At 48.2% G+C, this 27,541-nt stretch overlaps 3 protein-coding genes across 7 annotated transcripts in view; 1 reads left to right on the top strand and 2 right to left on the bottom strand.

The window, feature by feature from the left end:
* Window positions 1-22,780, bottom strand: part of ATP6V0A4 (ATPase H+ transporting V0 subunit a4) — a 79,534-nt gene extending 56,754 nt beyond the window's left edge. The window contains exon 1 of the mRNA XM_084787614.1: window positions 22,321-22,780. The gene's annotated coding sequence lies outside the window, so the exon portion shown is untranslated. The remainder of the gene's footprint in view (window positions 1-22,320) is intronic.
* TMEM213 (transmembrane protein 213) lies at window positions 7,136-13,352 on the top strand. 2 transcript variants are annotated; one of them, XM_084787621.1, is made up of 3 exons: window positions 7,136-7,355; window positions 12,134-12,202; window positions 13,088-13,352. In XM_084787621.1, the coding sequence occupies exons 1-3, from the start codon at window positions 7,211-7,213 to the stop codon at window positions 13,234-13,236; spliced, it is 363 nt and encodes a 120-aa protein (XP_084643747.1). In that variant the 5' UTR covers window positions 7,136-7,210; the 3' UTR covers window positions 13,237-13,352. The 2 variants fall into 2 exon arrangements, with proteins under 2 accessions (XP_084643747.1, XP_084643746.1); XM_084787620.1 differs by having other exon boundaries at window positions 7,139-7,355; window positions 13,067-13,352.
* A 1,208-nt stretch (window positions 22,781-23,988) lies between the features above and the next one.
* KIAA1549 overlaps window positions 23,989-27,541 on the bottom strand; it is a 124,975-nt gene continuing 121,422 nt past the window's right edge. For all 4 annotated transcript variants that reach the window (XM_084787608.1, XM_084787609.1, XM_084787610.1 and 1 more), the window contains one exon: window positions 23,989-26,785. In XM_084787608.1, the coding sequence (XP_084643734.1) occupies window positions 26,534-26,785 (252 nt within the window). In that variant the 3' untranslated portion in view covers window positions 23,989-26,533. The remainder of the gene's footprint in view (window positions 26,786-27,541) is intronic.

Here is a 27,541-nt window from a genome sequence, read left to right as displayed (position 1 = left end):
CACAGCTTGGCGTCCTGTAGGTGGTGCCCTGGGACACAGAGCAGTCGTCATAGAGAGATTCCTCACTCTACCAGCTCTTCCACCATCATAAGCTCACACTCTAGGGTGGAGCCGGCCAGCAGCCCTCTCTTCTGCCTCAGCAGACCTTGGCTGTGCTTCTCCTCAGAGCAGATCTACGTCACAGCACAAAGGAGGTGTAGGAAGACAGCATTTCCCCACAGGGGACAAGGCAGCACCCAGTTTTCCACGGGCAGATTTTTCCTGAGCTGCTAAGCTTTTCACTTAGGAGTGCTGGCTACCAGCAATTTGCTTTTTCTTTGGTAATATTTAGTCTAAACTGCACTGGATTTTTTTTCCCTTTAAAAATGTTCAGTTTTATCTCATTTTTCTCAAATCATCTTAAGCAGCTTATTTCTTTTTTTCCATATTTGCTATCATACTTAGAAATCCTCTAAGTTAGCAGTTTTTAACCTTCGTACTGCTATAGCCTTTTGGTACAGTTCCTCATGTTGTGGCATCCCCTCCCATAAAATGTATACCATTACTACTTCTTCTTCTTCTTCTTCTTTCTTTTTTCTTTCCTTTTTTTTTTTCCAAGACAGGGTTTCTCTGTGTATCCTTGGCTGTCCTGGACTCGCTTTGTAGTCCAGGCTGGCCTTGAACTCACAGCAATCTGCCTGCCTCTGCCTCCCGAGTGCTGGGATTAAAGGCATGTGCCACCACCGCCTGGCCACCATTGCTACTTCTTAACTGTAATTTTGCTACTGTTATGAATTGTAATATAAATATTATATCCAGTGTATCTGATATACGACCCCTATGAAAGGGTTAAGCAGCCCCCCAAAGGGGTTGCACTGCACAGATTGAGAACTGCTGCATCTAAGCCAAGCCCCTCAGAGAGGAGGCATTCAAAGAGGTAAAGCAATTTTCCTGTACTCCCAAAGCTAATGAGCTGGTGGCAAAGCCAGAGGCAGCGCACAGAACTCCAGCCTCAGGGGCCTGTTCCTGTCATTATTGCTGTTTCCTAGGCGATCACTCCAAAGGTTACCCGTGTCCACCCCACCCGCATTAGGCAATAACGCCTTCTGAGGGTCGTTTGTCACCTCTCAGTGGGTTCAGAGGACCCACAACAAGGGCCTTCCCACAGAGTATTGAAAGCATCACTCTTCAGCGCCCCCTCCTGGGCAGTCTCTACCAGATCCCTTAACAGCATCACCATGGCTTCAGTTTCCCACACGTGCTGCTGGCTGGAGCTGGTTCTGCTTCCCTAGCAGGACAATCTGGAGGAAGTGATGAAGGGAAGGAAGCAGAAGGTAAAGGAGGCCACTGTAAGAGAGACGTTAGATGTTGGGGAGACAGAGCTAACAGTATCTGACTCCACAGCTGCTCACTTTTGGTTTCGTGTCGATGGAACTGGTAGGAGAAACTGGCTGTTCATCACAAACATGTACCTTATTTTAAAAAAAAGAAAAAAAACCCTTAGCTTAAAGTTACTCTTGGAGGACACACTTTCTGTTTAGTAAACAAAAATGACTCTGACCACAAGCACTGTTGTGCCAACACAAGCAGTGTGCAAAGATGATAAGGCTGAGAACCAAGCGAGCGAGGAGAGCCTGAAGTTTCCTATCGCCGGGTCAGGAGGCTAACAAGCCTCTCCCTTCTAACTGTCCATCAACTTCACCTTAAAATGACCTTGCCCTTTCCATGCTCCTAACTCTCTACCCTCCTTAACAGAAACCACCCACGAGGTGTTTGGCTCCCTTAAAAACTAGTGAGCTGAGACTTGATACCCTATGAACATATACAGGGGGAGGTAATCCCCCTCAGGAACAGTCATAGGGGAGGGGAAGAAGGGGAAAATGGGAGGGAGGGAAGAATGGGAGGATACAAGGGATGGGATAACCATTGAGATGTAACAAGAATAAATTAATAAAGGAGAGAAAAAAGAAAAAAAAACTAGTGAGCTGGTGCTGAAGAGGATGGCTCAGTGGCGAAGGGCATTGGCTTCTCCCCCAGGGGACCTGGGTCTTATTTCTAGCACTCATGTAGCAGGTCACAGTGGTCTTTAAGCCCAGTCTGACACCTTCTCATCTCCACAGGCACTAGGCACACACACACAAACATGCACACGCATGCACACCCACACCACACACGCAGACAAAAACATTTAGACACAAGGCAGAGGCAGGAGGATCTCTGAGTTCGAGGCCAGCCTGATCTACAAAGCAATCCAGGACAGCCAAAGCTACACAGAGAAACCCTGTCTCAAACAAACAAACAAACACATCATATTTTTTTAAAGATTTATTTATTTATTACGTATACAATGCTCTCCCTGCGTACATGCTTGCCCCCCAGAAGAGGGCACCAGATCTCATTATAGATGGTTGTGAGCTACCATGTGGTTGCTGGGAATTGAACTCAGGACCTTTGGAAGAGCAACCAGTGCTCTTTTTGTTTGTTTATTTGTTTGATTTTTTTTTGTTTTGTTTTGTTTTTGTTTTCGAGGCAGGATTTTGTATGTAGCCTTAGCTGTCCTGGACTTCCTCTGTAGACCAGGCTGGCTTAGAAATCACATCGATCAGAACCTCTGCCTCCTGAACGCTGGGATTACAGGCGTGAGCCACCACGCCCAGAGCAGGAGTGCTCTTGACCTCTGAGCCATCTCTCTAACCTAATACATCATATTTAAAGGGGGGGGGGCAGGGTAGGTGGGCTACAGAGAGCCTCCGTGTAGAGGACACACTTAGACCTCTCCTGGACTTTTTCAAATGAAGTCAGAGACACAGATAGAATGAGAGGGAAGGGGAGCCCCCCCCCCATCTTGGCCATCTCCCCCCGCTCAAGCCACCACGGTAGAACCTGACCACAGATGTAATTATTCTGAAGGGGTTTTGTTTTGTTTTTTTAAGAATTTGTAACCAAACACTGTCGACTGAAGTATCTGAAAAGAAAGTCTTGAGAACGTTCCTGTAGAATGTCTAGCTTTGAGCAACGTAACTTCCTGGTACGCTCTCCAAAGTAAACCCAGTGAGTGCATAAATGCATGCAGGGTTACGGGCTCCTTGTGGCTCTTGCACTGCAGTTGTTGAAAACAATAGTTCTGGGGCCTCTCACACCTTCCCTGTGGCCCTTCCTTTGGGAATGAATGAGTTATCAGAGTAGAGAATAGAGAAATCAGTCCATCCTGTATCATGATAACAAGATACTGGAGGTCACGAGTTCGATCCCAGTGCCCACACGGCTGCTTACAACCATCTGGAACTGTATTCCTGCAGGATCTGATGCCCTCTTCTGATGTGCAGACGTACATGCAGGCAAAACACCCATATACTTAAAATACATGCATAAATAAGTAAATCTCTTTTCAAAACCCACTTAATCTCAACTCAAGCAATAACTGATAAAAGAGAAAAGGAGAGGCTGGGTCAGTTTCCTCCCCCACATCCTCTGCTTCTAATAGGGCGCTGTTGGCTTAGGTCAGGGTGCAGCCACGAGCATGTCATCTAAAATCTTCCCAAGTCCCTGGCTCTTACCATTTTGGAAGGAGAGGTCAATATATCTAACATATTAAAACGTTCCCTGTCTAGAGAGATGGTTCAGTGGGTGAGAGTACCTGCTGTTCTTCCAGAGGCCCTGAGTTCAGTTCCCAGCATCCATACCAGGCAGTTCATAACCTCTGTAACTCCAGCTCCAGGGACCAGATGGCCTCTAGGGAATCTACACACACACACACACACACACACACACACACATACACACACACAAAATACACTCATGCAGACAACAAAAATAATAATAAACATTTATAAATATTAAATATATCTTGGTAGTGGTGGTGCACACCTTTAATTTCAGCTCTCAGGAGGCAGAAGCAGGTGGATCTCTGAGTTCAAGGTCATCCTGGTGTACAAAGTGAGTTCCAAGACAGCCAGGACTACACACAGAAACCTTGCCTTGAAAGACATATATATTCTGCTTAAACATTTGAAGTTAATTGCTTGTCAAAATTATTTGTGTTGCCTCAGGTTTGTCTGTTTGTTTTGTTCTTTGCTGTTTGGGGAGCTGTTCATATTTTAGATATGAAGACATTTTTGTCAGGTCTCAAACATTTCGGAGACCCTTGAAAATCTTACAGATTTTATACACTGCTCTTACCTCCGATGCCAACCAGAGAACCCAAGGCAAGGTTTACTGGGAGGAAAACATTGAAGAACTTGTTGAGGGAGGGAGGGAGCTTTGGGAGAACATCACTCTCTGGATTTGGTACCATCAGAGAGCAAAATTAGCACAACTTAGAGATCATAATTAGCCTTGTTTGTGACTCCAGAATGGAATGCCACCTCATTCTGTAACCTAGAAAGGGCTGAGTAGAAGCGTTGTCTGTATACACAGGAAAGGATCGAAGGAAGCCCAGATGGGTCATTTCCAAATCAGCATCCTTGTGCAGTGGGGACAGAGAGGCAGAGCAATAGGAAAATAGCCGATCAATTAACACCTTGTTACTGAGGCAGCCTGCGAGGTGACCTCCCTGCACGCAGATCTGTTTCAAACCTAGTCTGAAGCCTATGTCCATATCTGTGTTTCACAGAGATGGCTTCCTAAGCATGAGATAAAGCCCAGTTTCCTTTCTCTTGTATCCAGGGCCATTTACAATCTGTTCTCGGTCCATCCAGGTGCACTGTGGCCCCCACTCCTGTTCCCAGCACAATCGTCACTACCCAGACAAGGGCGATACCCAAAGGCCTGGAGGCCACGCACATATCAGTTCCCTCATGCCTGGTGAGCTGCACACCTCTGAAGGTCTGGATCAAAACCACCATTTCCATCCCCAGCCAAAGCCCTGGCACACAGGGTTGCTACTTGGACACTGGTGAATGTCTGCCTTGCACTGGACTTTTTTGGGGCAAGACCTGAAATTAAGCTACCCGAAGCACTTCCATCCCATTCCCCAAATTGGGGCTACCATTAATTTGTTCCCTCTGGAAAACTCTAAAACAAGTGCCCAGATGGGCTACTACACATGTCTTGCCATAGAGCCCTTCTTGTTTATTTTACTTTTTTGGTTTTGTGGTCGTGGGGCTTAATGGGTTTCAGGGGAGGCCTGGATAGCCCAGGCTGGCCCAGACTCAATCCTCCTCCTTTTACCTCTTAAGTGCTGGTGTTAGAGGGGTGAACGACAAGACGTGACATTCTTCTATAGAGTTTTGATTGAGCTGGCCTGCAGCCTTCACTTTCTTACTAAGAACATCATGTATAAGAACACAATGTATGCCGGGCAGTGGTGGCACACACCTTTAATCCCAGCACTCGGGAGGCAGAGGCAAGTGGATTTCTGTGGGTTTGAGGCCAGCCTGGTCTACAACATTAGTCCAGGACAGCCAAGGCTACACAGAGAAACCCTGTCTCAACACACACACACACACACACACACACACACACACACACACACACACAAAAGAACACAATATACAAATGTGTTGCAGGCTAGCCCCATTCTCAGATGGTTCCTTCACGTTCGATGTGCTGGTCCCACTACTTGAAGAAGCCATCAGCTCTCCCTCTGCACATGCGAACCTCAACATCAGTCACATGCTCTGTAAGCCCCTCCCGGGTCCTCTCAGCAGATTTAATCATCTCCTCTTCTACCATCCCATAACTGTCTTTCCATGTTACATCCAAAGTCTTCCTTGCTTGGCCTCTCTGCTGGAGTGTGCTCTCCTCGGTTACCCCAGAGTCTCAAATGCTGGGCTCCTAGGTGCCTTTCCCCTCCAGGTAAGTGTGCTGGGGTCAGCTCCTCTCCTCTCTGCTCTCACTTCCTGACATGACAGTTACTTGTCATCAACTATATTCTGATCATTTTAAACAGAAAATCCCAGAGACAATCCCTAAGTTGTTACTGTTGCTGCTACTATTGTTGTTGTTACTATTATTATTGAGACAGAGTTTCTCTGTGCAGGCCTGGCTGTCCTAGAACTATCTCTGCAGACCAGATTGCCCTCGCACTCAGAGATCCAAGCTGGGCACGGTACCATACACCTGGTAATCCCAGCACTTGGGGAGGCAGAGGCAGGTGGATCTCTGTGAGTTCCAGGCCAGCCTGGTCTAACAAAGTGAGTCCAGGACAGCCAAGGCTACACAGAGAAACCCTGTCTTGAAAAACAAAACAAAACAAAAAACCCCCCAGAGATCCACCTTTATCTCTGGAGGCCTGAGATGAAAGATGCGCACCACCACCACCACCATGCATTCCTAAGTTTTAAATAGTCTAATAATACATTGTTATAATTGCTGCTTAATTATTAGTTGTGCTAGTAACCTTATTACAACTATAAAGTAAATGTTATGGTAGGTCTGAACCTCTAGGAAAGTATGTGTATGCGTGTGTTCTAATAGTATTCATGGTTTCAAGCATCCACTTGAGATCTTGGAATGTGCTGCCTCAGGGTAGGGACATGAGATAAGAACACCGTAGGCAAAAACAGCATCCCATCAGACTGCCACCACTCAGCTCAGCACCTGCCCACAGCTTCCTGGTGCAGCTACAGAGTCCCCAGTCAGAGATGCTCAGCCTGGCTCTCCGGCCCTCCCACTCCCACCCTGACCAGCATTTATCTATGCCAAGATCACAATGGGCTTTCGAGCACCTCTCTGTGTGTCTGTCTCTCCTGCTACAGTGCCTCTTTCTCCTCTTCACAACTCAAAATACTCTACGCATGCTTCAAGGCCCAGTCCAAATGTCATTTCTCTCCCTAAAATGTCCCATCAACAGACATAGCTTGGAACTGATGTCAAAGTCCTTAGTCATCTCCCCCAGGCTGCTCAGGGTCTTGGATTTCTGTAATGCTAACACCCTGAGTGTAGGTTTTTCCAGGCTGCGGCTTAGTTCAGTGCATAAAGTCAGTGTTCAATAAATAATAAAGTAATTGATGAGAGAATCCTGTACTACTCCCGCAGGTGAAGGGACAGGCAAGCCCAGATCCAAGGAACTCACAGGGAATCAATCCCCTTTCCTTAATGGGAACAATCTTGTCTCAGGGAAGGAGGGAAGCGATTGCTTCCTCCCCTCGCCAGCAACAGTTACAGAGGCAGAACAGGTGTGGCGGGCAGTCTCCTTGGCTCCACCTTCTTTCTTTACCCCCAAACACTGACCAGATTCCCAGTTCCAGCAGGACAGGAGTCACCTCAGACGCAGCACACTCCGGGACACATGGTCCCCGCCCCAAGGCACCCCTGCGCCAACATGGTCCAGCCAGGTGTCTCCCTCTGCAGCCCTGGGTACCTTACCTCTGCCTCGCAGGCCGCCCTGCTCTTCAGCCTGGTCTTAGCCTCCTTCCACTTGTCCTGCGGTACAGGTAATAGAGCTTTCCTTTTGGCCACCTCGGAAAGGGGAGGGCAGGCCTGCGGAGGGGAGGGCAGGATTCCTTGGCCAGGGTTGGTCTTGCACAGAGGAAAGAGGAAACAAAAGTCCTTCCCTGGAGGATTAGGCAACAGAGCTGGGGTGGGGGTCAGCTAGGGGTGTCTTTTGCTAGGACAGCAGCCATCACCCCCCTGTTGACCCTTACCACAAAACACAACAAACAAATCTGCCAGCATCTCACTCATAGGAAAGGAGGGACACAAACTAGTAGAAAAGTGTATGTACGGCTCCTTCAGGTTCCCTCAGGATGGGCCCTCACCTTCCCTTAGGCAGCAGAGATTCCCTTTTCCTCTGCCAATTTGGAACTGGAAAGCTACCCTTGGCTCTCCACCCTGCCTGAGCCTCCTCCAGGCAGGCATGAGAAACAGATTCTCACCAGGACGTCCCAAAAGGCCTGGCTTTCCGCAACTGGGTTCTGCACCTGAGCATCTAGGCGGCAGGCTTCCCCCTCCTGCTTCTGGCTCTGACCTTGCCCCAAGCCTCCTCAGAGTGGCCCCACTCCTGGACACACACAATTCTCAGCACTCTGTCATCCTGCGGCTCTGGCTCTCTCCTCTAGGGACTGTTGGCTCTTGGGAATCCTCAGCGCCAACAGCCTTGGCTCATCTCCTCATCTGGCTTGTAGCTGTGTGATCTGGAGCAAATTACTTTGCCTCTCTGTTCCCTGGACTCTTTGTTTATAACCCCGGGGTAACAAAACTGTGCTTTATGAGGTTATCTGTAAAGAGGCAGCATGTTCCAGCTTGTAAATAAATTACAACAACATAGTGGCAAGCACACAATAAAGGATAAGTCATGGCTCTTCTTGACCTATCCATCACGCATAAGGGTGTTAGCTTTTGTGGTGGCGGTTGTTTCTTTCTGTTTACCATGACAGTTCGCTGTTCCTGGCTGGTTCTTGGCATACTGAAGGATGACATTCAATTACTTGGGAATTTTCTTCTGGGCTATCCCATCTGAAGAGCCTAAAACTCCTGATAAGGAGTTAGTTTTGACCTCTAAACATGACAGCCTCATAGGATTCAACCGAATACTGGCATCTTTTTTTTTTTCCATTCACTTACTCTGTCCTGAGAACACTCCCACCTTAGGTGGAGAGCCAAGATCAAGGCTAAGCAAGTGATTTGGTTTGGAAGACATTTTCCAATGTCCAGGAATCAGGCTCAACTCTAAGCTGTGTAAATCATTTCCAGCAGTAGCCAGATCCTATCGAGGTAATTACCATACCTTAGGCAGGATGGGGGACTGGGGACCGAGTGGCAGCAGTTCTGTGGCTCTGGTTAGGCAACAACTTTCTTCCTCAATTACACCTCCCCCCTACCCCCCTCGCTCTGTGTCAACAGCGCCTCTGAAGGACGTGCTGACCCATGGGCGGTAGGGCATTGAGAGATCTGAGCTCTTCTTCCACTTTCAAGCAAACAGCAGCACAGTTTCCAGAACCCGCTCTTCAAAAGTCAGTTTTTTGGGGCCAGGCACAGCTCAGCTGAAGGAGTGTCTATCTAGCACACACAAAGCCTCAGGCTCAATGCGCAACCTTGCAAGAGCCCAGCGTGGCGGTGCATACCTGTCACCCTAGTAACTGGGATGTAGAGGCAGAAGAATGAGATGTTCAAAATCATTCTCGGGTATATAGCAGGTTCAAGGCCAGCCTTAGATACACGAGATTCTGTCTTTTAAAAAATTAAAGCCTCAGCCGGACGTGGTGGTGCACACCTTTAATCCCAGCTGTGAGTTCGAGGCCAGCCTGGTCTACGAAGCGAGTCCAGGACAGTCAAGGCTACACAGAGAAACCCTGTCTCAAAAATCAAAAAAAAAAAAAAAGCCTCAGGTGGCTCAGATGGTAAAGCATCAGCCTTTAAGTCCAGGGGTCTGGGGTTCAAACCACAAATGAACAAACAAACAAAAACCTCTTGGTTTTAATCTGTCTACCTAGATTGGTGCTCATGTGGGTAGAATCTTAGCTCATGGTAAGTGCTTCTGATTGAACTGTGCTTCCAATAAGGTGGCCAGCAGCTACAGGTAACGTCTAAACACACTTCAAATGTGACTAGGGTGATGAGAAAGCTGAATTCTTAACTTTCTGTTTTTTAAAATTCAATTTAAATGGCCACAGTGCTGTCCTGGGTATCGTGGCTCTAGCCTCCCCCTCACCCCACCCCCGCCAGAAGACACCCAGACACGGCTTTCCCTCCCTGAATCTGAATGTTTGTCTACATAACCCAACACTGCTCCACAAACTCTTGGCAGGACTTTTAGATTTCATTCTAAAGGTTCCCCCCCCCCATCTTCCTGTCCCTTGCCTGTCAGTTGGGAGACAGTTCCAAGCATCGGCTGGAAAGCGGTGGGCTTTTCCTTGATAACTTTATGCCTGTGTAACCACATCACAATCCTCAGAGAAGAAGAATCAGGGTCAGATTTCAGCGCTTATTTGTTCACATGTTGGAAAGAAACTAAATCTGCTGTGAAAGAGGCATTCTAGCTCGTTCAGTGCTTAATCCAGTTTACACAGGAAAGACTATCTTATAGCTACAGCTATGTGCCCAGGAAGCAGCCCTGGGCAGTGGGTCTTGGTCACCGAGCTTTTTTTGGTTTTGTTTAGTTTTCTTTCTTTTGAGACAGGGTCTCACCGTGTGCCACTGGCTGGCCTGGAACTTGCTATGTAGTTCAGGCTTGCCGCAAACTCAAGCGCTCCTCCAGCTTCCTCTTTCCAGGTGCTGGGATTCGAAGTGTGCGCCACCACACTCACCTGCAAAGCATTTCTTAGAAAGAAGAGAAAAATCTCTTTGACTGAGGATAAAATGGCAATAAAGGGGGATTGTGCTGAGGTCAGCACACCATAGAGATGTTCGCACATCCATGCTTACTGCTGCACTGTTTACAGTAGCTCAGGAACGGAACCAGCCTGGATGTCCGTGAACAGATGAATGGATGAAGGGCGTGAGTTTTATTCAGAATAAGGAATAAAATTATGTCATTTTCAGGAAACTGTATGGAACTAGAAACCATGTTAAGTGAAATAAGCCAAACTCTGAAAGGCACATTTCACACATTTTATCTCATATGTGGAATCCAGTTTATATGTCTATCACATGAACTCCAAAGGAGTTCTAGCTCACTTCTCTATCGCTGTGGTAAAATGCTGACCAACCTGGGCAGTGGTGGTGCATGCTTTTAATCCCAGCACTGAGGAGGCAGAAACAGGTGAATCTATGAGTTTGAGGCCAGCCTGGTCTACAGAGTGAGTTCCAGGACAGCCAGGACTATACAGAGAAACCCTGTCTCAAAAAACAAAAACTAATAAACAAACAAAAAAAGCCAAATCAACCAACCAACCAACCAAACAAACAAACAAAAGCCCCACTGACCAAAAGCAACTTAAAGAGGAAAGGGATTATTGCACCTTAGCTTGCTATCCATCATCAAGGATGCCAAGACAGGAGCCTGGAGGCAGGAACTGAGGCAGAGGCCATGGAGGAACACCAGCTTGCTCTGCCTTGCCTCACAAACCTTGCACTTTTTTATACAAACCAGGACCACCGGCTGAGGAACCGTACCATCCACAGGGGGCTGAGTCCATCCACACAGCAATCTTTAAAACCTCCCATATCAATCTTTAACCACAAAAAATACCCCCCACAAACATGCCTACAGGCCCCTGATGGAGGCAGTTCCTCAGCTGGGCTCTCTTTCCCAGGTGACCCTACTTTATCCCAAGTTGACAAGAACTAAACGGCACAGGGATTACGTGGAGAGAGGAAAAGGACCCACAGGGTGGGAGAGGGTGCACATGAGTTGGTAGCAGGAGGGCAAATATCTGCTGAGTACAGGATCTTTGTGTATGAATAAGTCATAATGAAAAATATTAGCCGGGCGTGGTGGCGCATGCCTTTAATCCCAGCACTCAGGAGGCAGAGGCAGGCAGATCACTGTGAGTTCAAGGCCAGCCTGGTCAACAAAGTAAGTCCAGGACAGCCAATAAAAGAAAAGAAAAAGAAAAAAAATATTATTTTGTACGCTAATTTAAAAATTAAAAACAAAACGAACTATATTTAAAGAAAGGTGAGCATAACCTTTCACTCGGGCTTATGAAACAAACACCACAGACTGGGGTGGGGGGCCTTTAACAGAACAGGATTTGCTCACCATTCTGGAAGTTGGATGTCTCGGTCAGGGTGTGGGCAGGTTTGGTTTCTCCCTCCTGTGGTCACCGATGGCCTCTGTCTCACTGTGACCTTGAACAGTTATTACTTCTCTAAGCCGGAGCATTGGTGGTATCTCTTCCTCATTTTTTGTTTGTTTGTTTGTTTTAGTTTTTGTTTTTGAGACAAGGTCTCATTATGTAGACCAGGCTGGCCTGAAACTTAGAGAGATTCACCTGCCTCTGCCTCCTGAGTGCTGGGATCAAAGGCGTGCCATCACTCTCGGCTCTTTCTCCTCTCATATGAATATCACTCCCACTGCCTTAGGACTCTGCATCCCCTCACTTGGCCTTAATTACTTCTTTGGCCTACATCCAAATCGCCCATTGGAGAGCAGGGCGGTCAGCTGGTGAGTGTGAGGAGGCCAAGGCATTTCCCACCGGAGTCTTAGTAATGCACAGTGGTGTCTTCACGGGAACTTCTAGAACACTCTTTCTACTCACGACTCGTGCACAAAGCAATGCAAGCCCTCTTCCTGGGACTCACTGAGACTCCTTCTTACCTTTTCTTGCAGAAGCCAGCAGCGGCAACTCAACCTTGGGTACCCACCACCCAGACCCTGGGACCCTGGAGCAGTGTGCCAGTAAGTTTCCCCTGTCAGCTGCCCTCATCTCAGAGCTATCCTTGGAGCTAGGAAGGAGATTTTGGCCCTTCTCCGTCTGCTAATGGGTGTCAGGTGGCCCAGGGACTGGCTCTTCTTCCCACACCATGATGGAGCGGGGATATCCCAGCGCTGTTCAGAGCAGGTCTAAAGCTAGCCTGCCTTTGATCTCTATTTAGCCGCAAGATCCTTTGCACAGGTGGGCCTAATGGCCCATGCCCTGGCCAGCAGCCAGAGGTGCCCTGGGTGAAAATGTTTTAGCATTTTAGGATGAGAAGCCTATTTAAAACAGCTGCTCCAACCTCTGCCCAAAGCAGGAGGTGGCTTGTAGACTCTTCCGCTATTTCCATCCATCCTCCTGAGGTGCTTCCAGGGCTGGGGCGCTCAGAAAGGGATCGCTATCACCCACGTCCAAGCAACGGAAGGTTTTGTTTCATTTTAACTCGTGCTCCTTTATCCCGTCCTCATCAAATGACCCCCACAGCTTGGATCTGTGTACTCTTAAAGAGCAGGGATGAGGAGCAATACTCCAGGGCCAAGAGTACAGCTTTGGGACCTACAGACTGGAGTGTGAGCCCTACACCTGCCTTGGGCTCTGTCACTTATCACCGGGCCGGAGTGTAGCTCAGTGGCAGAGCATATCCTCATTCAGGGCCCTGGGTTCAATCCCCAGCACCAAAACAGTGGTGACGATTGCGGTGTTAACCTTGAGTGCAGACGTAGCAAACGTAAAGATTTACTATCCACTTAACAAGCATCAGCTGCCGTCCCGTGTTCTGGTTCTTAACGTGGGAGGGAGCGGGTGTGGCTGGTGCGTCACAGTCTCGTTCTCGTTCTTCCCGTCAGACGTCGACTTTTGCCCACTAGCCTCCCTGTGCTGCCGAGCCTCTGTGGATGAATACGGCTGGATTGCTGCGGCGGTCGGCTGGAGTTTCTGGTTCCTCACCCTCATCCTGCTGTGTGTGGACAAACTGATGAAGCTAACTCCTGAGGAGCCCAAGGACCTTGCGGCATGAGCGCAGAGCTGTGCCCCGCCCCCCCCCCCCCCCAGCATGGCTATTAATAGAGGGAAGGGGGGAGGAGTGCTTCTAGAAGCTGGGCTCCTGTCACTTTAAAGGCATTTGCTCCTCGACGCTCCTGGCTCCTTTATTACGGATTTGGTGCTATGGCTCAAACTCAGACTCTTGTACATGCTGTACCTGCACTTTACCATTTTTATTACGGATTTGGTGCTATGGCTCAAACTCAGACTCTTGTACATGCTGTACCTGCACTTTACCATTGAGCATGTCCTCGTCACCGCCCACCCCCTTCAGTTGCATTTCCAAAGGGAGGAAGGCCAGCCCAGAGCTGTCCTAAGGGCCTGTGTGTCCCAGTGACCTTCCTCCACCAGGGTCCCTATGATGACACTCCTCTTCTATCACAGGCTTTCTTCTGGGTGCATATGAAACTTAAGGCAGCCTTTTAGTGGACGGATTTGAAGAGCAGGACATTGGCTCCTCCTCACAAGTCCAATTCCTCCCCATCACTCCATCTTCCTTCACTGCATCTCCCATGGCTGCCCAGTCCCACCTTTTTAAATTATTTTTGTTTGTTTGTTTGTTTGTTTTTGAGACAGGGTTTCTCTGTGTAGCCTTGGCTGTGCTGGACTCACTTTGTAGACCAGGCTGGCCTCGGACTCACAAAGATCTACCTGCCTCTGCCTCCCAAGTGCTGGGATTAAAGGCGTGAGCTACCACGCCCAGCCTTAGTTCTTTTCATGTGTGTGTGTGTGCGCGTGCTTGCATGAGTTTGCACACATGCCTGCAGTGCTCTTGGGGGACATCAGGTCCCCTGGAACTGGAGCTACAGATAGTTGGGAGCTGACATGTAGGTGCTTGGCCCGAGCCCAGGTCCTCTGAAAAAGTAGCAAGTGCTCTTAACTGCTGAGCCATCACTCCAGCCTCAAGTACTTGTTTTTAAACGATGGGAGAGAGTAACCATTTCAGGCCAATGTAAATAGAAATACATGTTTACTTTAGGCATCAGCTTTCTAAGCCAAGCATGGAAGAATTAGATCCAGCCAACGGCTTAACACTCAATCTAATTCAACAGTTTGGGCTGCTCCGTGGTATTGGACACCAAGGCTGGTTCCTTCAATCCGAGCATTTTTATGTGTGTTTTGTTTTTGGTTTTGTTTTCTTTTGTTTGAGACAGAAATCTCCTGTAACCCAGGCTGGCCTTGAACTCAACAAGTAATTGAGGACTGGGTCTCCCATGGCCCACATTAGCCTTGAACTTCTGGTCCTTCTACCTCCACCTCCCTAGTGCTGGGATTAGAGGTACGCACCACCCTGTATATGAAGTGCTAGGTACAGGAATGGCCCATGTTCCGTTAATGTTAACGCCGTGGCAGGGCCGGGGAGATATGATTGAAAGACAACTCTGGGGCAGACTTCCCTGAAATAAGACCACCAGGCCTGGCCCATAGGGCCGAAGCTGCCACTGGTTTTTAAGTGTGAAAAGAAACATTGGAGTCTGGCTGCAGCAAAGCTGAGCGATGTGCATATCCATGAGAGCAGCGAAGTCCCGAGGCTCTGCTGAGGCCTTGCTGGGCCACTCTGAACATAGTTTTAATAGCTCCTACTTTTTTTTTTTTTTAACATCATGAAGTCTATTTCCCAGGCATGGTGTATCACTTAAGAGCTCTATCTCCTGGGATACAGGCAAGCAGAGACTCCCAGCCTCTCTGATGCATCCCAAGAGGCGGCCTTCCTACCTATCTCCGGCTAGAAGCCACTACAGAGTTCTGGAGCAATAAAGTCCAGCACATCTCTCTCTCTCCCTAGCTTTCTAAGGGCAAGTCTACAGGAAGAAGCCTGGGGAGGAGCCTGGGTGAGGTGGGTGGTCACCAGGGACACAGTGGTGTGACGGGGAGCATTTGCAGAGAAAAGAAATAATAATAATCAGCACCTCGTGATGAGAAAAGGGTGGCAACATGTGGCATCCTTTTACCCAGAGGTGTTTCAGTGGACATTTACTGTCATTTACACAGATAATTTTGACATGCATCTACAGGATTTCATGAAACCCAAGGATCCCATATGAGCTGAACAAGTTGGTGTTGATTTTATTTTATAACTTTATGTGTGTCTTGCCTGCAGAGGTCAGAAGATGGTGAATTCCCTGGAACTGGAGTTCCACAGGGTTATGAGCCAACATGTGGGTGCTTAGATCTCTCTCTCTCTCTCTCTCTCTCTCTCTCTCTCTCTCTCTCTCTCTCTCTCTCTCTCTCTCTCTCTCTCCTCTCCCATTCTCTGCTATGGATACATTGTAACCAGCTGCCTCCCACTTCTGTTTGCATGAATTCTTCACCATGATGGTTGTACCCTCAAAGTGTAAACCAAAAGAGCCTTTCTTCTCCTAAATTGCTTGTCAGGTATTTGTCACAGCAACAAAAGTAACTTATACTGGAGTTATACTGGAACAGTGGCTCGGTGGTTAAGAGCACTGGCTGCTCTGCCGGAGGACCCTGGTTCAATTCCTAGTACCCACATGGTGACTCACAACCATTTGAAACTCCAGTTTCAGGGCATCTGACATCCTCTTCTGACTTCCTCAGACAGACACTACACTCATGTGGTGCACATACAGGCAAATTACCCATTATAAGTAACACATATAAACAGATGACAAAATACAAAGATAGAAGAAGTAGGGAATATAAAAATAGTAACATGACAGATCGTCTTGCCCTCCTGCCTTCTTTTTTCTTTTTTCTTTTTTCAAAAAAGGCTTTCTCTGTGTAGCCTTGGCTGTCGCTTTGTAGACCAGGCTGGCCTTAAACTCACAGAGATCTGTCTGCCTCTGCCTCTCAAGTGCTGGGATTAAAGGTGTGTGCCGCCACCACCACCTCCTTGGGACTGTATTCCTTTTCAAAGTGGCAGGTGACTAATATGCAAATTAATATGGACTCTTTTCACCCTAGGAATTATTTTCTTTGGTTATAGGGACAATATAGTGAGCCACAGAATAAACTAAGAACAGTATTAGGGACCATGGGTGGGCCCCCACCCCTCACAAGGTTATATACCTCGAGGGTTATGACTTGTTTCTATTTGACAACCAGCAAATAATTATGAAATGCCTCTTAAAATGTATAAATTGTATAATTTATGAATTTATAAAACGCTCACTTCCCCAGCACTGGAACAATATAAGGAAGGCTAGCTCGGCCCTTGTGTGAGGATGGCATACATCCGTGAAGTACTTCACAGTCTTGGCTCAGGGACTGCAGAACGGGGGAACTGTGAGAGCCACTGTGAGAGCCACAAGAGCAGGGGGTCTGCTGTGAGACCTGGTCTCCTAGAAATGTCAGGGAAGCCACGCCCAAGAAGCCTCATCAACATGGGTGCCTTAAATACGACCTGGACACGAAAGACACCAGTGAGCATGCTGCTGTGGCAGGGGGACAGGCCAGGAGGCTCCGACCCTAGAAGAGGAACTGCAGCAACTGAGGGGTGGTGAAGGCTGGAGAAACAGTCATCCCCAGGGATGAGCCCCAAACTGCTTCTCCAATACCAAAGGGTCAGCACTGAAGACATATACATACAAGTAACATTTTCCAAACAGAACAGGTTATATTTACATACTTAGGGAGACAGGTGACAATGAAAAAAATTATGTATAGTAAACATACCCCTACCTAAGGGCCAACTTCTGATATGATAGAAAAATAATTTGCTGGTCGGTGGTGGCTCCCACCTTTAATCTCAGCAATTCAGGAGGCAGAGGCGGGCTTCAGCTGAGGGGCTATAGACAAAACACCATGGCCACACATATATGTACTTGTTAGTGTGGTTGTGTACATGTGTGCACACATGTACATGTGAAGGCCAGAGGTGGCCATCAGATGTCTCGCCTTATTTACTCTACACCTTTGCTGTTGTTGTTTTGTTTTTTCAAAACGGGGTTTCTCTGTAAACCTGGAACTCACTCTGTAAGCCAGGCTGGCCTTGAGCTCAGGGAGCCACCTGCCTCTGCCTCCCAAGGGCTGAAATTAAAGGCATGTGCCACCACCATCAGCTTCATAAAATATTCTTAATATCAGCATGGTTAGCTTTTACACATGTGTGCACACACACACACAGACACATGCACATGTGCATGAAGAGGTTGGTTTTCTCTACTGTGCCTTATTCTTTGAGACAGCCATTGAGACTGACCAGCCAATAAGTCCCAGGATCCCCTTGTTTCTGCCTTCCAGTGAAGGGACCACAGGTCTGTACCGCACACTTGGGCTTTCACAAGGGTGTGAGGAGTCCAAATGCAGGCTCTCAGTGTTGCATAGCAAGCGCTTTGCCCCTGAATCATCTCCCTTGCTCTTACTTAAAAAAAAGTCTTTTATGTGTATTGAGTGTTGTCCGCATATATGTATATGTACCATGTGTGAGCCTGCTCCCCACAGGTCAAACAGAGGAATCGGATGCCCTGAAGATGATTTACCAGCATCTGGGTGCTGGGAACTGAACCTAAATCCTCTGCGAGAGCACTGAGCGCCCCTAACCACTGAGACATCCCCTCACCCTCCACTGGACTTTTTAAAAAAAAAGATTAAGATTCACTAGAATTTTGATGCTGCTACCTTTAGTGTAGTTATAGCAGCTTTTATTTCCTTCACTAATGCTGATGTGGACTTTTGACCAGAAAAGGTAAAACAGTTAAAGATCGCCAGTGGTGGGCAGTGGTGGTGCACACCTTTAATTCCAACACTAGAAAGGCAGAGACAGACAAATCTCTGAGTTCGAGGCCAGCCTGGTCTACAGAGTGAGTTCTAGGACAGCCAGTGATATACAGAGAAACCCTGTCTATAAAACAAAACCAAAAAGAACAAGGACAATGCCCCACACACACATAAAAACAACAAAAAGTTTTTTAAAAAAACACCACTGGGTTTGTATGCTATCTCATTTAAATGTAGTTGTATCATGAAAAATTTTAATATTACTGATCATTTCTAAATCAAATTGGTCTCAATAAGAATAGCGATGACATAAACACGCTGGTTCCAGACTTCTCTCTTTTTCTTTTTCTTTTTTTTTTTTTTTTTTAATTTTCTGTTTTCGAGACAGGGTTTCCTTGTGTAGCCTTGGCTGTCCTGGACTCGCACTGTAGACCAGGCTGGACTCCAACTCAGGGATCCACCTGCCACTGCCTCCCGAGTGCTAGGATTAAAGGCGTGTGCCACCACCGGCCGACGACTTCTCTTGTGTGTCTGTGGACATTGTTTGTGGGTACTGGGGACCGAACTCCAGTCCTCAGACCTGGCAGCAAGTCCTTTTTACCTCCCGAGCCATTTCCCTGGGCCGGTGGTTCTCATATTTCAAACTGAGGCAGTGGGCGTTCTCTTTCTCTCACAGCTTTAGGAATTTTAAATCTTGTTTGGTCTCTGGGTTCAGCTAAAATTAGCATATCTGGCTTCTGTTAAGCAGTCACGGCACAGAGCTAATGTTGAAAACCAACACACTTATTTTCCCTTAAACAAAGCAATGCAGTTCAGCTATAGCTCCCTTTCCCTTGAGCTCTGCGCTGACATTTTCTTCAGAATCTTAAAATACTACATGAAAGAAGCCACTTGAGACCTATGACCACATCATAGAACCCCAATCCAAATATTTACCCTCACAGACACTGTTGAAGGAGCCTCCCCAACGGGGCCTCTGTACACGATGTTACCATGTAAGCTCTCAAATGGGGCTGGTTAGCCTTTTGTAACGCTACGCTGTGGTGTGAGTACAACAAACAGTGCATCAGTAACTACACAAATGCGGTTTACCCAGACTTGGCAGCTGTAATAGTTCCAGGTTCTAACATGTGAGGAATCAGACACACCCCGCCCATATTCACCCCAGGATGGGCAGCGTGGGAGACAGGATGGAGTTACTAGATAAACAGGGCATCTTGCAATAGCAAGGCTTTGGTAAATGATCTCCCTCGGGAGCTGGATTGCTCCTGTTTCTTTTTTACCTTAAGCTGTGCTGGGCAGGGAGGTGGGGGGGGGGGGGGGGAGGGGGCGTGCCGGGAGGGGTGCAGGAGCAGCCTGACCTCCAAGCTTCAGGCTGTTCCTAGTGACTGCTCTCCCGGCACTTTGGACCTGTTTACACTCAAAGCAGGTAAAATCTGACGGGGTAAAACATTCCACCACCTTGCACGGCACTTCTGGTTTTTTTGGTTTTTGTTTCTTAAAACCCTACTCATTACAACATACAATGGTATACATATATCATGTATACAGCAGTGCTAAAGGCCAAATCTAGGGCCTTGTACTTAACAGGCAAGCTCACTACTGCAAAGCTGCACCCCTGCCCAGAATCTATGAAAACTGATATATTGGAATATTCATGTTATTTTTCTCTTAAAGATTTAAGTTTGTTTAAACATTCATCATGTCATATTCCCGCTATTAGATTTTTAAATCTTTTTAATCTTTACTATTTTTCACGTGTGTGTGTGTGTGTGTGTGTGTGTGTGTGTGTGTGTGTGTTCACATGCATGGAGGTCCAAGGATAACATGAAGACCTAGTTTTTTCCATCATGTGGGCTCTGGGGACCAAATCCAGGTAGTCAGGGAAAAGTGTGATACTCGCCCAAGACACTCAACAGTCGAGCCTTACTTACTTTATGGGAGGGGTGTGAATGCAGGTGGCCGCCTAGGCACGCCACACCCAATAAAAGAGAGCCCCTTACTGAGGTGGGGTCTCAGTCGCCACACTACATGCTCCTGTCCTAGGTGCTCTGGGTGATTCTCCTGTCTCTCATCTGGCTGTAGGAGTGCCAGGATCAGGCGCGGGCGCCACCACGTCCAGCTTTCTTCACTGGGTTCCAGGCCTGCACCTGGGTCATTAGGGCTGCACAGGCTGCCTTTTGGATGTGCTGAGCCATCTCCCTGAACAACTATTAAAGCCTTGTTTCTCCTTTTTATGTTTTGAAGCACCCGAGTCTTCCTTTTGGCTTGTTGCCTGTTTCTGGTTTTGTTTTTTGTTTTTTTGTTTTTGTTTTTTTCGAGACAGGGTTTCTCTGTGTAGCCTTGGCTATACTGAACTCACTTTGTAAACCAGGCTTGGCCTCGAACTCACAGCGATCCACCTGCCTCTGCCTCCCAAGTGCTGGGATTAAAGGCGTGCGCCACTACGCCCAGCCTGTTTCTGGTTTTGAGCTCCTCTCTTGGTCATTATTACTTTTGCTGGTGTTAAGAACTGAACCCAAGGCTCCAAGCACGCCAACTCTGAACTTTTCAGACAGGATCTCAGTGTGTTAACTACCCTAGCCTCAAACCCAGGCCCTCCTGCCTCAGCCTTCAGAGTGCCAAGATTACAGACAGGTGTGGACCACTGTACCTGGCTGAATTCTCCCTAGAGTTATTTCCTCTGAGCCTTGAAACAATAGCCTAACAAGATTAGTTTGTTTGCGTATGTTTAAATAAAGTTGTGAAATGACAGGGAGGGTTTCAGTATATTTTCCATAGCTCCTCCTATTAGTGAAAGTCTTTTATACAAAGCTGCCAACTACAGACTTTAGATTTTATCAGCATTTCCGTAACGGCGGTCTTGGGATTCCTTTTTTCTCAGTTGCCGTGTTCCTGTGTTCTGAGCTCTTCTGCTTTCTTGAGTTGTCAGGGAGTTTCCTTTGCTTCTGTTGTTAAAAAAACAAAAACAAAAACAAAAACCACCCCTGGTTTGCCCTATTTGTTCTCCTTTCAGGGTGGAATGAACTCTGCTCTTCTCGTTTGCCTTTTAAAACCGTAGCATCTTATTCTTTTCATCCTGCCTGCATCTGCTTAAAGGATGCACCAGCCGGGCCACTAGGCAGCAGCACAGTGGGCACGGCACACCTGCTTTGAGTGGGGACAGCTCTGCCAGCTCCACTTGAGGGGAATGCTGTTGACTGAAGTCCTTGGGAAAACCACACTAGGTGTTCTCAGCAGCCACTCAAAATCAGAGAACAAAAGGACGCCCTAGCTCAGGTAACCGTATCTGAAAAACTACAAAACAATCGTGTTGCAAAGGAAACAACCAGAAAGTATCACTTCGACACCAATTCGTAGCATTTATTGACATTTCCATTTAAAATGCTAGGAAAGCTGTAAAAATTGTAAACATGGGAACCAAACACTTGCATAAATTATCTCCCAACTCTACAGCACATTAGAAAACAGGGCAGCTAAACTGAAGGGTAGAACCGTTACTGACAAATAGGGCAGGCGGGCTCAGTCACTAAGTTACACACCCATACTGAGTTTTCAGCGCCCGTCTGAGATTAGCAAACCGTGATTGTCAAGTTGCAGTCTTGATGCCACAGTTGGCCCCGTTTACCTCTGCGGTTTTGTGTATTAACACACACCCTCTAGCGTGAGGGTGCGGAGAGTCAGAACACAGACCTCAACTAAGCTGGAGACGGGTCGACATCGCCGAGCAGCCTGGCAGAGCAAGCACCCACGGTAATGCCAGCTCCTGTCTCTGCTCTCCACTCACAGGGAGCTGTGCAGGGGACACCAAAACCCAAAGCCTCCCTCTAACTGTTCCTGAACCAACTCGTGGTGTTCAGAATGCCCGAACCAGCGTCCAGAAGCCATGGTTCTCTGGCCCCTCCTGCTGCCTTCCCTACCACAGCGACAGACACCTCCACTGATGTGGCCCTGAAGCAGGGAGCCCAGATGGCCTGTCCTGCGGGACAGGGGACCTGGGAGGAGCGTATCAGGTGCAGACATTCACCGCTCCTCTTGCGTCCTGGCTGGCTCTTAAGCGATTTGTGGTCCCAAAGGCATTTACTATTCTTTTTCTACGCTTCAATGCTGCTGTGTGTTCTTGAGTTAATTGTCAAGTATCCTGTTACACACACAGGCATGAATTAACACTGTACCGTGACGGTTCAGTTTTCAAGTCTTTTTAAACGTGGACAAAAGAACTCTAGTTTAAGCACCCACAATCACCAAGCCCCTCCAGCCCCCTCCCCCTCAGAATAAACCACCTGAAATGTGCACCGTCCTTGTTTGCTAGGTGATGAGTATAAGCCTATATATTTCATGAGAATGTTACAACAGAGGCCCAAAGAAATCCTCTCACCTGATCCAGGAATGCCTGTAATGGGCTGGCCTAAATGACGAAGCTGAATAGACTGTCCCATACAGACGTGTTTGTGCTCACGGGTGTAGAAGCAGACTTCCTTGTACTCCTGCCTGGACCAGATGTGGACGAGCGAGCTCTGATGACTTACTTTGGAGGTAGAAGTGACAGGGTGGGAACTCCACTAGTGGCAAACTTAGTGTGAGTTAAGATGGGAGCACCTTGCCCTGTGCCCAGAACCTTGACCCAACAACATCCTTCCAAGGGTCCAATTCACCTAAGAATGCAGGATGAAAGGGCCAAGGGAGGCCTAAGGAATGATTAACTCGTGAAATCCTGCCAAACCAGAGCAATGTCCTGGGGACTGGCTTGGTTACTGGAACACTCACCACGATCTGAAACTGCAGGGACCACTCGGGAGTAAGCAGGGAGCTACTGGTTTTATGCTGGTTTTAGCCCGAAGCCCTCCAGGCATACTTGGACCTGTGCTTCGGGTCACTGGACTCCTGCCTTCAAAAATCCTGCTTGACAAAGTCGTGTGCTATCAAAATCTCTGAATGTTCAACACTCTGAAATGAAATAAAAGCTGGAGGAAAACATGGAGGTGTAAAGAAGTCAGATGTTACTTATCCACAACCTTCTGAAGACCACAAAGGGCCCGTCTCAGCACCACTGACTGACTTTAGAGCAGACGTCAGTCAGCAGTTCTGGGTCTCTGGCCTCCCCTCCCCGACACCTGGGCTCTTCCTGGACGATCTTCTCCAGCCTGGACATCTGCTTGCTGCATTACTGGACAGTTTCCTCCCAACACTACTTCCTCCTCTTTGGATCGAGTTCGCTTTCCATGACAGAGTACCCAACTCCTAAGCCCCTTCCCAGGACAACTGTGAGGGTTAGGCCTTGTCATGTCATCACTGGCTTGACTAACAAACATCAAAGTGGCGTCTGCAGTCGGCTTCTCCCCTAAAACCTTGACTTCTGAATATCTAGCACACCGGTGCCCTTTGCATTTTGTGGCTACCTAAGCCACCCTGCTTATCTACAACGTCCATCTTTTATACCTGTCTGTACTATCCAGCCGAGACTCTACTATCTCTTGGAATACAGGGCTCCTGAAAGTCGGGAGCAAAAAAAAAACAAAAACAAAAAAACCGATGCTTCCCAGGAGACCTTTGAAGCTAACAGAGAACCTGTTAAGTCTGAAGCAAAGCAGCAGCAGCAGCAGCAGGAGGAGTCACGCTCAGCTCTCGGTTTTGTTTTGATTATCTGCGTGTGAACCCAGACACTGGCAGATCACAACATATCACTTCATTCTTGCCAGAACATGCACACAGACCACCTTTTACATGTTCGCAGCCGCCAAGGCCCCCTCCTCCAGGATGCTTGAAAGCCGATCACACCTGATTCTTAGAAGCAGAGATCCTATGAGGTGGGATGGGGTGGGGGTGGGGGGTGGGGGGGGGGGGAGGATATGAGCTTGTTGATAACAGAATGACAAAAGGAACTGGACACAAGCAATTAGCAACAAGGGAGACTGCAAAAAAAAAAAAAAAAAAAAAAAGCACTTCTCCAAACACTCTGTACTAAAATTCTGACTCAAGTTCATAGTTTGGGTTTCTCAATAGGACCTTCTAAAATTAGGAGAAAAGGACAGACATTAGGCTTAACTTTCACTTAGGGGTGCTTTAATATGTGGAATACCAAAATTACACATGTTGAACAGGACGGCCTTTTTCAGGGGAGCACACCGGACGACTGATTGGACGCCTGCTGGCGCTGGCATATCCCACAGCAGTTGGAGTGTGGTAAACCTGCTTGGAGGGCGTTTAAGGGAAAGGAATGCAAACTATGTGTGCTTTAAGTAACCAGCAACCGAGAGTGGGAGCTCCCAAAGCACCCGTGTGCCAAACTACACCCCACCTTTGGTTGTGACACCTGTTTAAAGGTGTATCGGTTCTAAGAGTAAAAACACAGGTAGAACCCCTTTATGATAATTTCAAAGGCATCAAAATTGCTGTTGTCACCACATCCTCCGACACTGAGACTTACTTTGGCAGTGTACAGAGGAGGTGATCATTTTTAGGACACTCTATGCCCAAAACACTCATGACACAGGGTGAGAAGGGCCGTTTACTGTGTGTGTGCGTTGTATGATTCGACTTTCTCACACGGTGTCATACTAAAATTCTGCCTGGATATTTGAGACTTGGTTGTTTTGAGTGGCTTGGAAAGAGGACCTTCAAGCTTATGAAGATATGTATTAAATCAAGACTAACGGATAATAAGCCCAGAGCAGCTGGGTGCGGTGGCACACGCCTGTAATCCCAGCACTCAGGGAGGCAGAGGCAGCTGGCTCTCTGTGAGTTTGAAGCCAGCTTGGTCTACACATTGAGTCTAGGACAGCCAAGGCTACACAGAGAAACTCTGTCTCAAACCCCACTCCCCCCAAATAAGCCCAGAACAGGGGTCTCCTCCTGCACGCTATACAGTGCCTGCGAGGCACCTGGCGAAGAGCTGTGGGTCCTGCCTGCACACCTGCTCATCTGGAGCGTGCAGATAATCACTGGCTGGTCCAGTTTCCAGGGACAAGGATTTCTTGTGTCCTGAGAGTGACTGGGAAGGGCAGAACCAATTCTGGAACCAGTGACTACACTCTGGGGGCTTGTTCTAGCTGTGTTCCTCTATTCTTGAAATGTGCAGGCACAGGCGTTTTGGTTAGGCCGAGCCCCCCCAAAACTCTACCCCATTATCCGTTGTTCGGTTAAAACTATCCACTCATCCAATGAAGAGGCTCGTGGTGGGAGGCCCCTGTGAGCCTGCAACTTCCCAGAGTGTCACCCAGGCACCAGACTACAGAATGTCTTAATGCCAGAGGCCGAGCAATGTGTCCTCAGAAGCACACTGAAAGATCACTTCTCTCTGGCCTAACGTGAGCGGACAGTTTTTGAACCAAGAAATAACAGCAAAAATCAAAACTGGGGGAAACTCTCATTTCCTTCGAGGTCTCGAAACCCTGCATTTGTCCAGTCTACAGAGGCTGACAGGGACACAGCTCCCCTTCAGGTGTGGAACTCAGGGTAGCTGACGAGACACTGGGTAGATTCCTGACAACTGGGTGGCCCTAACAATCACCGAAAACAGCATCTCCTTCCCTAAGACTCCTCATTCAAACATTGTCTGTGAGCAAATTGCCAGTGAGGTGTACAAGGACCTGGCAGTTAGGACATCCCAATGGCCTCACTCTGTAGGACAGATGTCACTGAGATGCAGTGACACAGTCAGCAACAGCTGGGTGAGCCCAACAGATAAAACAGCAAATACAACTAAGACTGGAAATCTAAAGTCTGATATGTTTTTTGAATAACCAAATAAATACTAAGTGCCACCCCACCCCCACTCCCCAGTGCAGGAGTTGTTTTCTTTTCCTTCCCCCTCCCCCGACCCCAACCCAAAACACAATGAAACGGCCAACATACTCCCCTACTGCAAAAGCCACAGTTGTGTTTCACAGGCAGAAAGGTGAAGGGCCCTCGGAGCTGTAGCACCAGAAAGGAAAGAACGCAGGCGATGGCTTTGTTTGAGATCACCAGGCTCCATGACCTATCGTAAGGTTTCTCACTAGTAGCTCTCTTACATTACCAAACAGTCTCAGCGTGTCTTGTTAATGTTACTATTAAAATAAGTTCCTAGGGAGGAAAAGAGGGATCAAGCTGTTACTAAAATGTCTTGAAATCTCTCTTCGCAGGAAACAGAGCAGTGGGTGTGTTGTACGTGCCAGTCATAGAGTCCCATGAAGAGGCTGCCCGCTCAGTCCCTAACCAAATATAGGTTTTCATCCTTTGTCTTTGAAAGAGGCAACTGACTTCGCATTTTTGTTACCTTAGGTTTGTGTTTTGGTTTTTGAGATGTGTGTGTGTGTGTGTGTGTGTGTGTGTGTGTGTGTGTTTGTGCGCACGCGCGCGTGTGTAAGTACACACATTCTGATTGAACCAAACCAAAGTGGTCACCAAATCGTCAACCCTGTCTGTAGAAGTACCATGAGTTTCCCGAGTGACTTTTTGGCATCCTCTAAAATTGCCAACTTGGCCCTCTCTTCGGGCAGCTTGCCCCGGAGACGCTGCTTCCGACTCTCACAAACACCCACTCAGTTGATTTCCTTTTGGTCTTGCTTCCACGGGAAGCGGATACTTGGCAACCCCACGAGGGAGGCTGATCAGCTGTGGAAGCTCTGTACCGAGCCCTGTTTCTGAGAGAGCCGCAGGAGCTCCTCGCGGATTGCTTTGATGAGGGAGGCGGAGGAGTGGCCCGGCTGCAGGTCCTCTGTGGAGCTGGTCGGGTAGTCCAGCCCGGGGCCCTGCAGCCCTCGGTGGGTGAGGTTCCCGGGAGGAGCCGAGGGCTCCCTGCCCGAAGTCCTTGGCACCTGAAACAGCGGTGAAGAATACTCTTGCTGTCCGAGCATGTGGGTCTGAAAGACATTGGTAAACATTACTGCACTTCCCACATGGAACAAGAGAAAAAGCAAACTCACACTGGCCTGAGGATGGTCCGCCACCCACCTCCTACCAACGCGGCCCCTGCCACCCGAGCCCATGTGCGCTGGGCGGAGAGTGAGTGGGTGCAGACGGGAACTGCTCCAGGCTTCTGGTTCATGGGGAGAACAGAGAGAACTATGGGAGCTGGAAAGTGGGGGGACACCCATCTAATGATATGCCAGAGTGGAGACGGCAGCAGGCATGATGAGGACGCATGTCTCCTTTCTGGGGTCCAGGGAGTGTGCATGAGGACACGCTGGGACTTCGAGGCCAAAGCTGTCCACGGAGTCATTTTCCCATTGTGATTTTGAGTCAAGGTGTCCCTATCCTTAGAACTCATCAATCTCCTACCTTCACTAACCGCTGGGATGACAGACAGGTCCCTTCACACCCAGCCTTGTCACCCAGCCTCAGCCTCAACACTCAGCCTCGACACTCAGCCTCAGCCTTAACACTCAGCCTCGACACCCAGCCTTAACACTCAGCCTCGACACCCAGCCTCAGCCTTGACACCCAGCCTCGACACCCAGCCTTAACACTCAGCCTCGACACTCAGCCTCAGCCTTAACACTCAGCCTCGACACCCAGCCTTAACACTCAGCCTCGACACCCAGCCTTAACACTCAGCCTCGACACCCAGCCTCAGCCTTAACACTCAGCCTCGACACCCAGCCTCAGCCTCGACACCC

The sequence above is a fragment of the Acomys minous genome, assembly GCF_964271855.1.
Source record: "Acomys minous genome assembly, chromosome: 6".
Lineage (NCBI taxonomy): Eukaryota > Metazoa > Chordata > Mammalia > Rodentia > Muridae > Acomys > Acomys minous.
This window is presented reverse-complemented; position numbering and strand designations above follow the sequence as displayed.

Coding starts and splice junctions, on each gene's coding strand:
- TMEM213 (XM_084787620.1), top strand. CDS start 7,211: ATGGTCCCCGCCCCAAGGCACCCCTGCGCCAACATGGTCCAGCCAGGT. Junction 7,356..12,133: donor CCACTTGTCCTGCGGTACAG/GTAATAGAGCTT, acceptor CTTTTCTTGCAG/AAGCCAGCAGCGGCAACTCA. Junction 12,203..13,066: donor GACCCTGGAGCAGTGTGCCA/GTAAGTTTCCCC, acceptor TCTTCCCGTCAG/ACGTCGACTTTTGCCCACTA.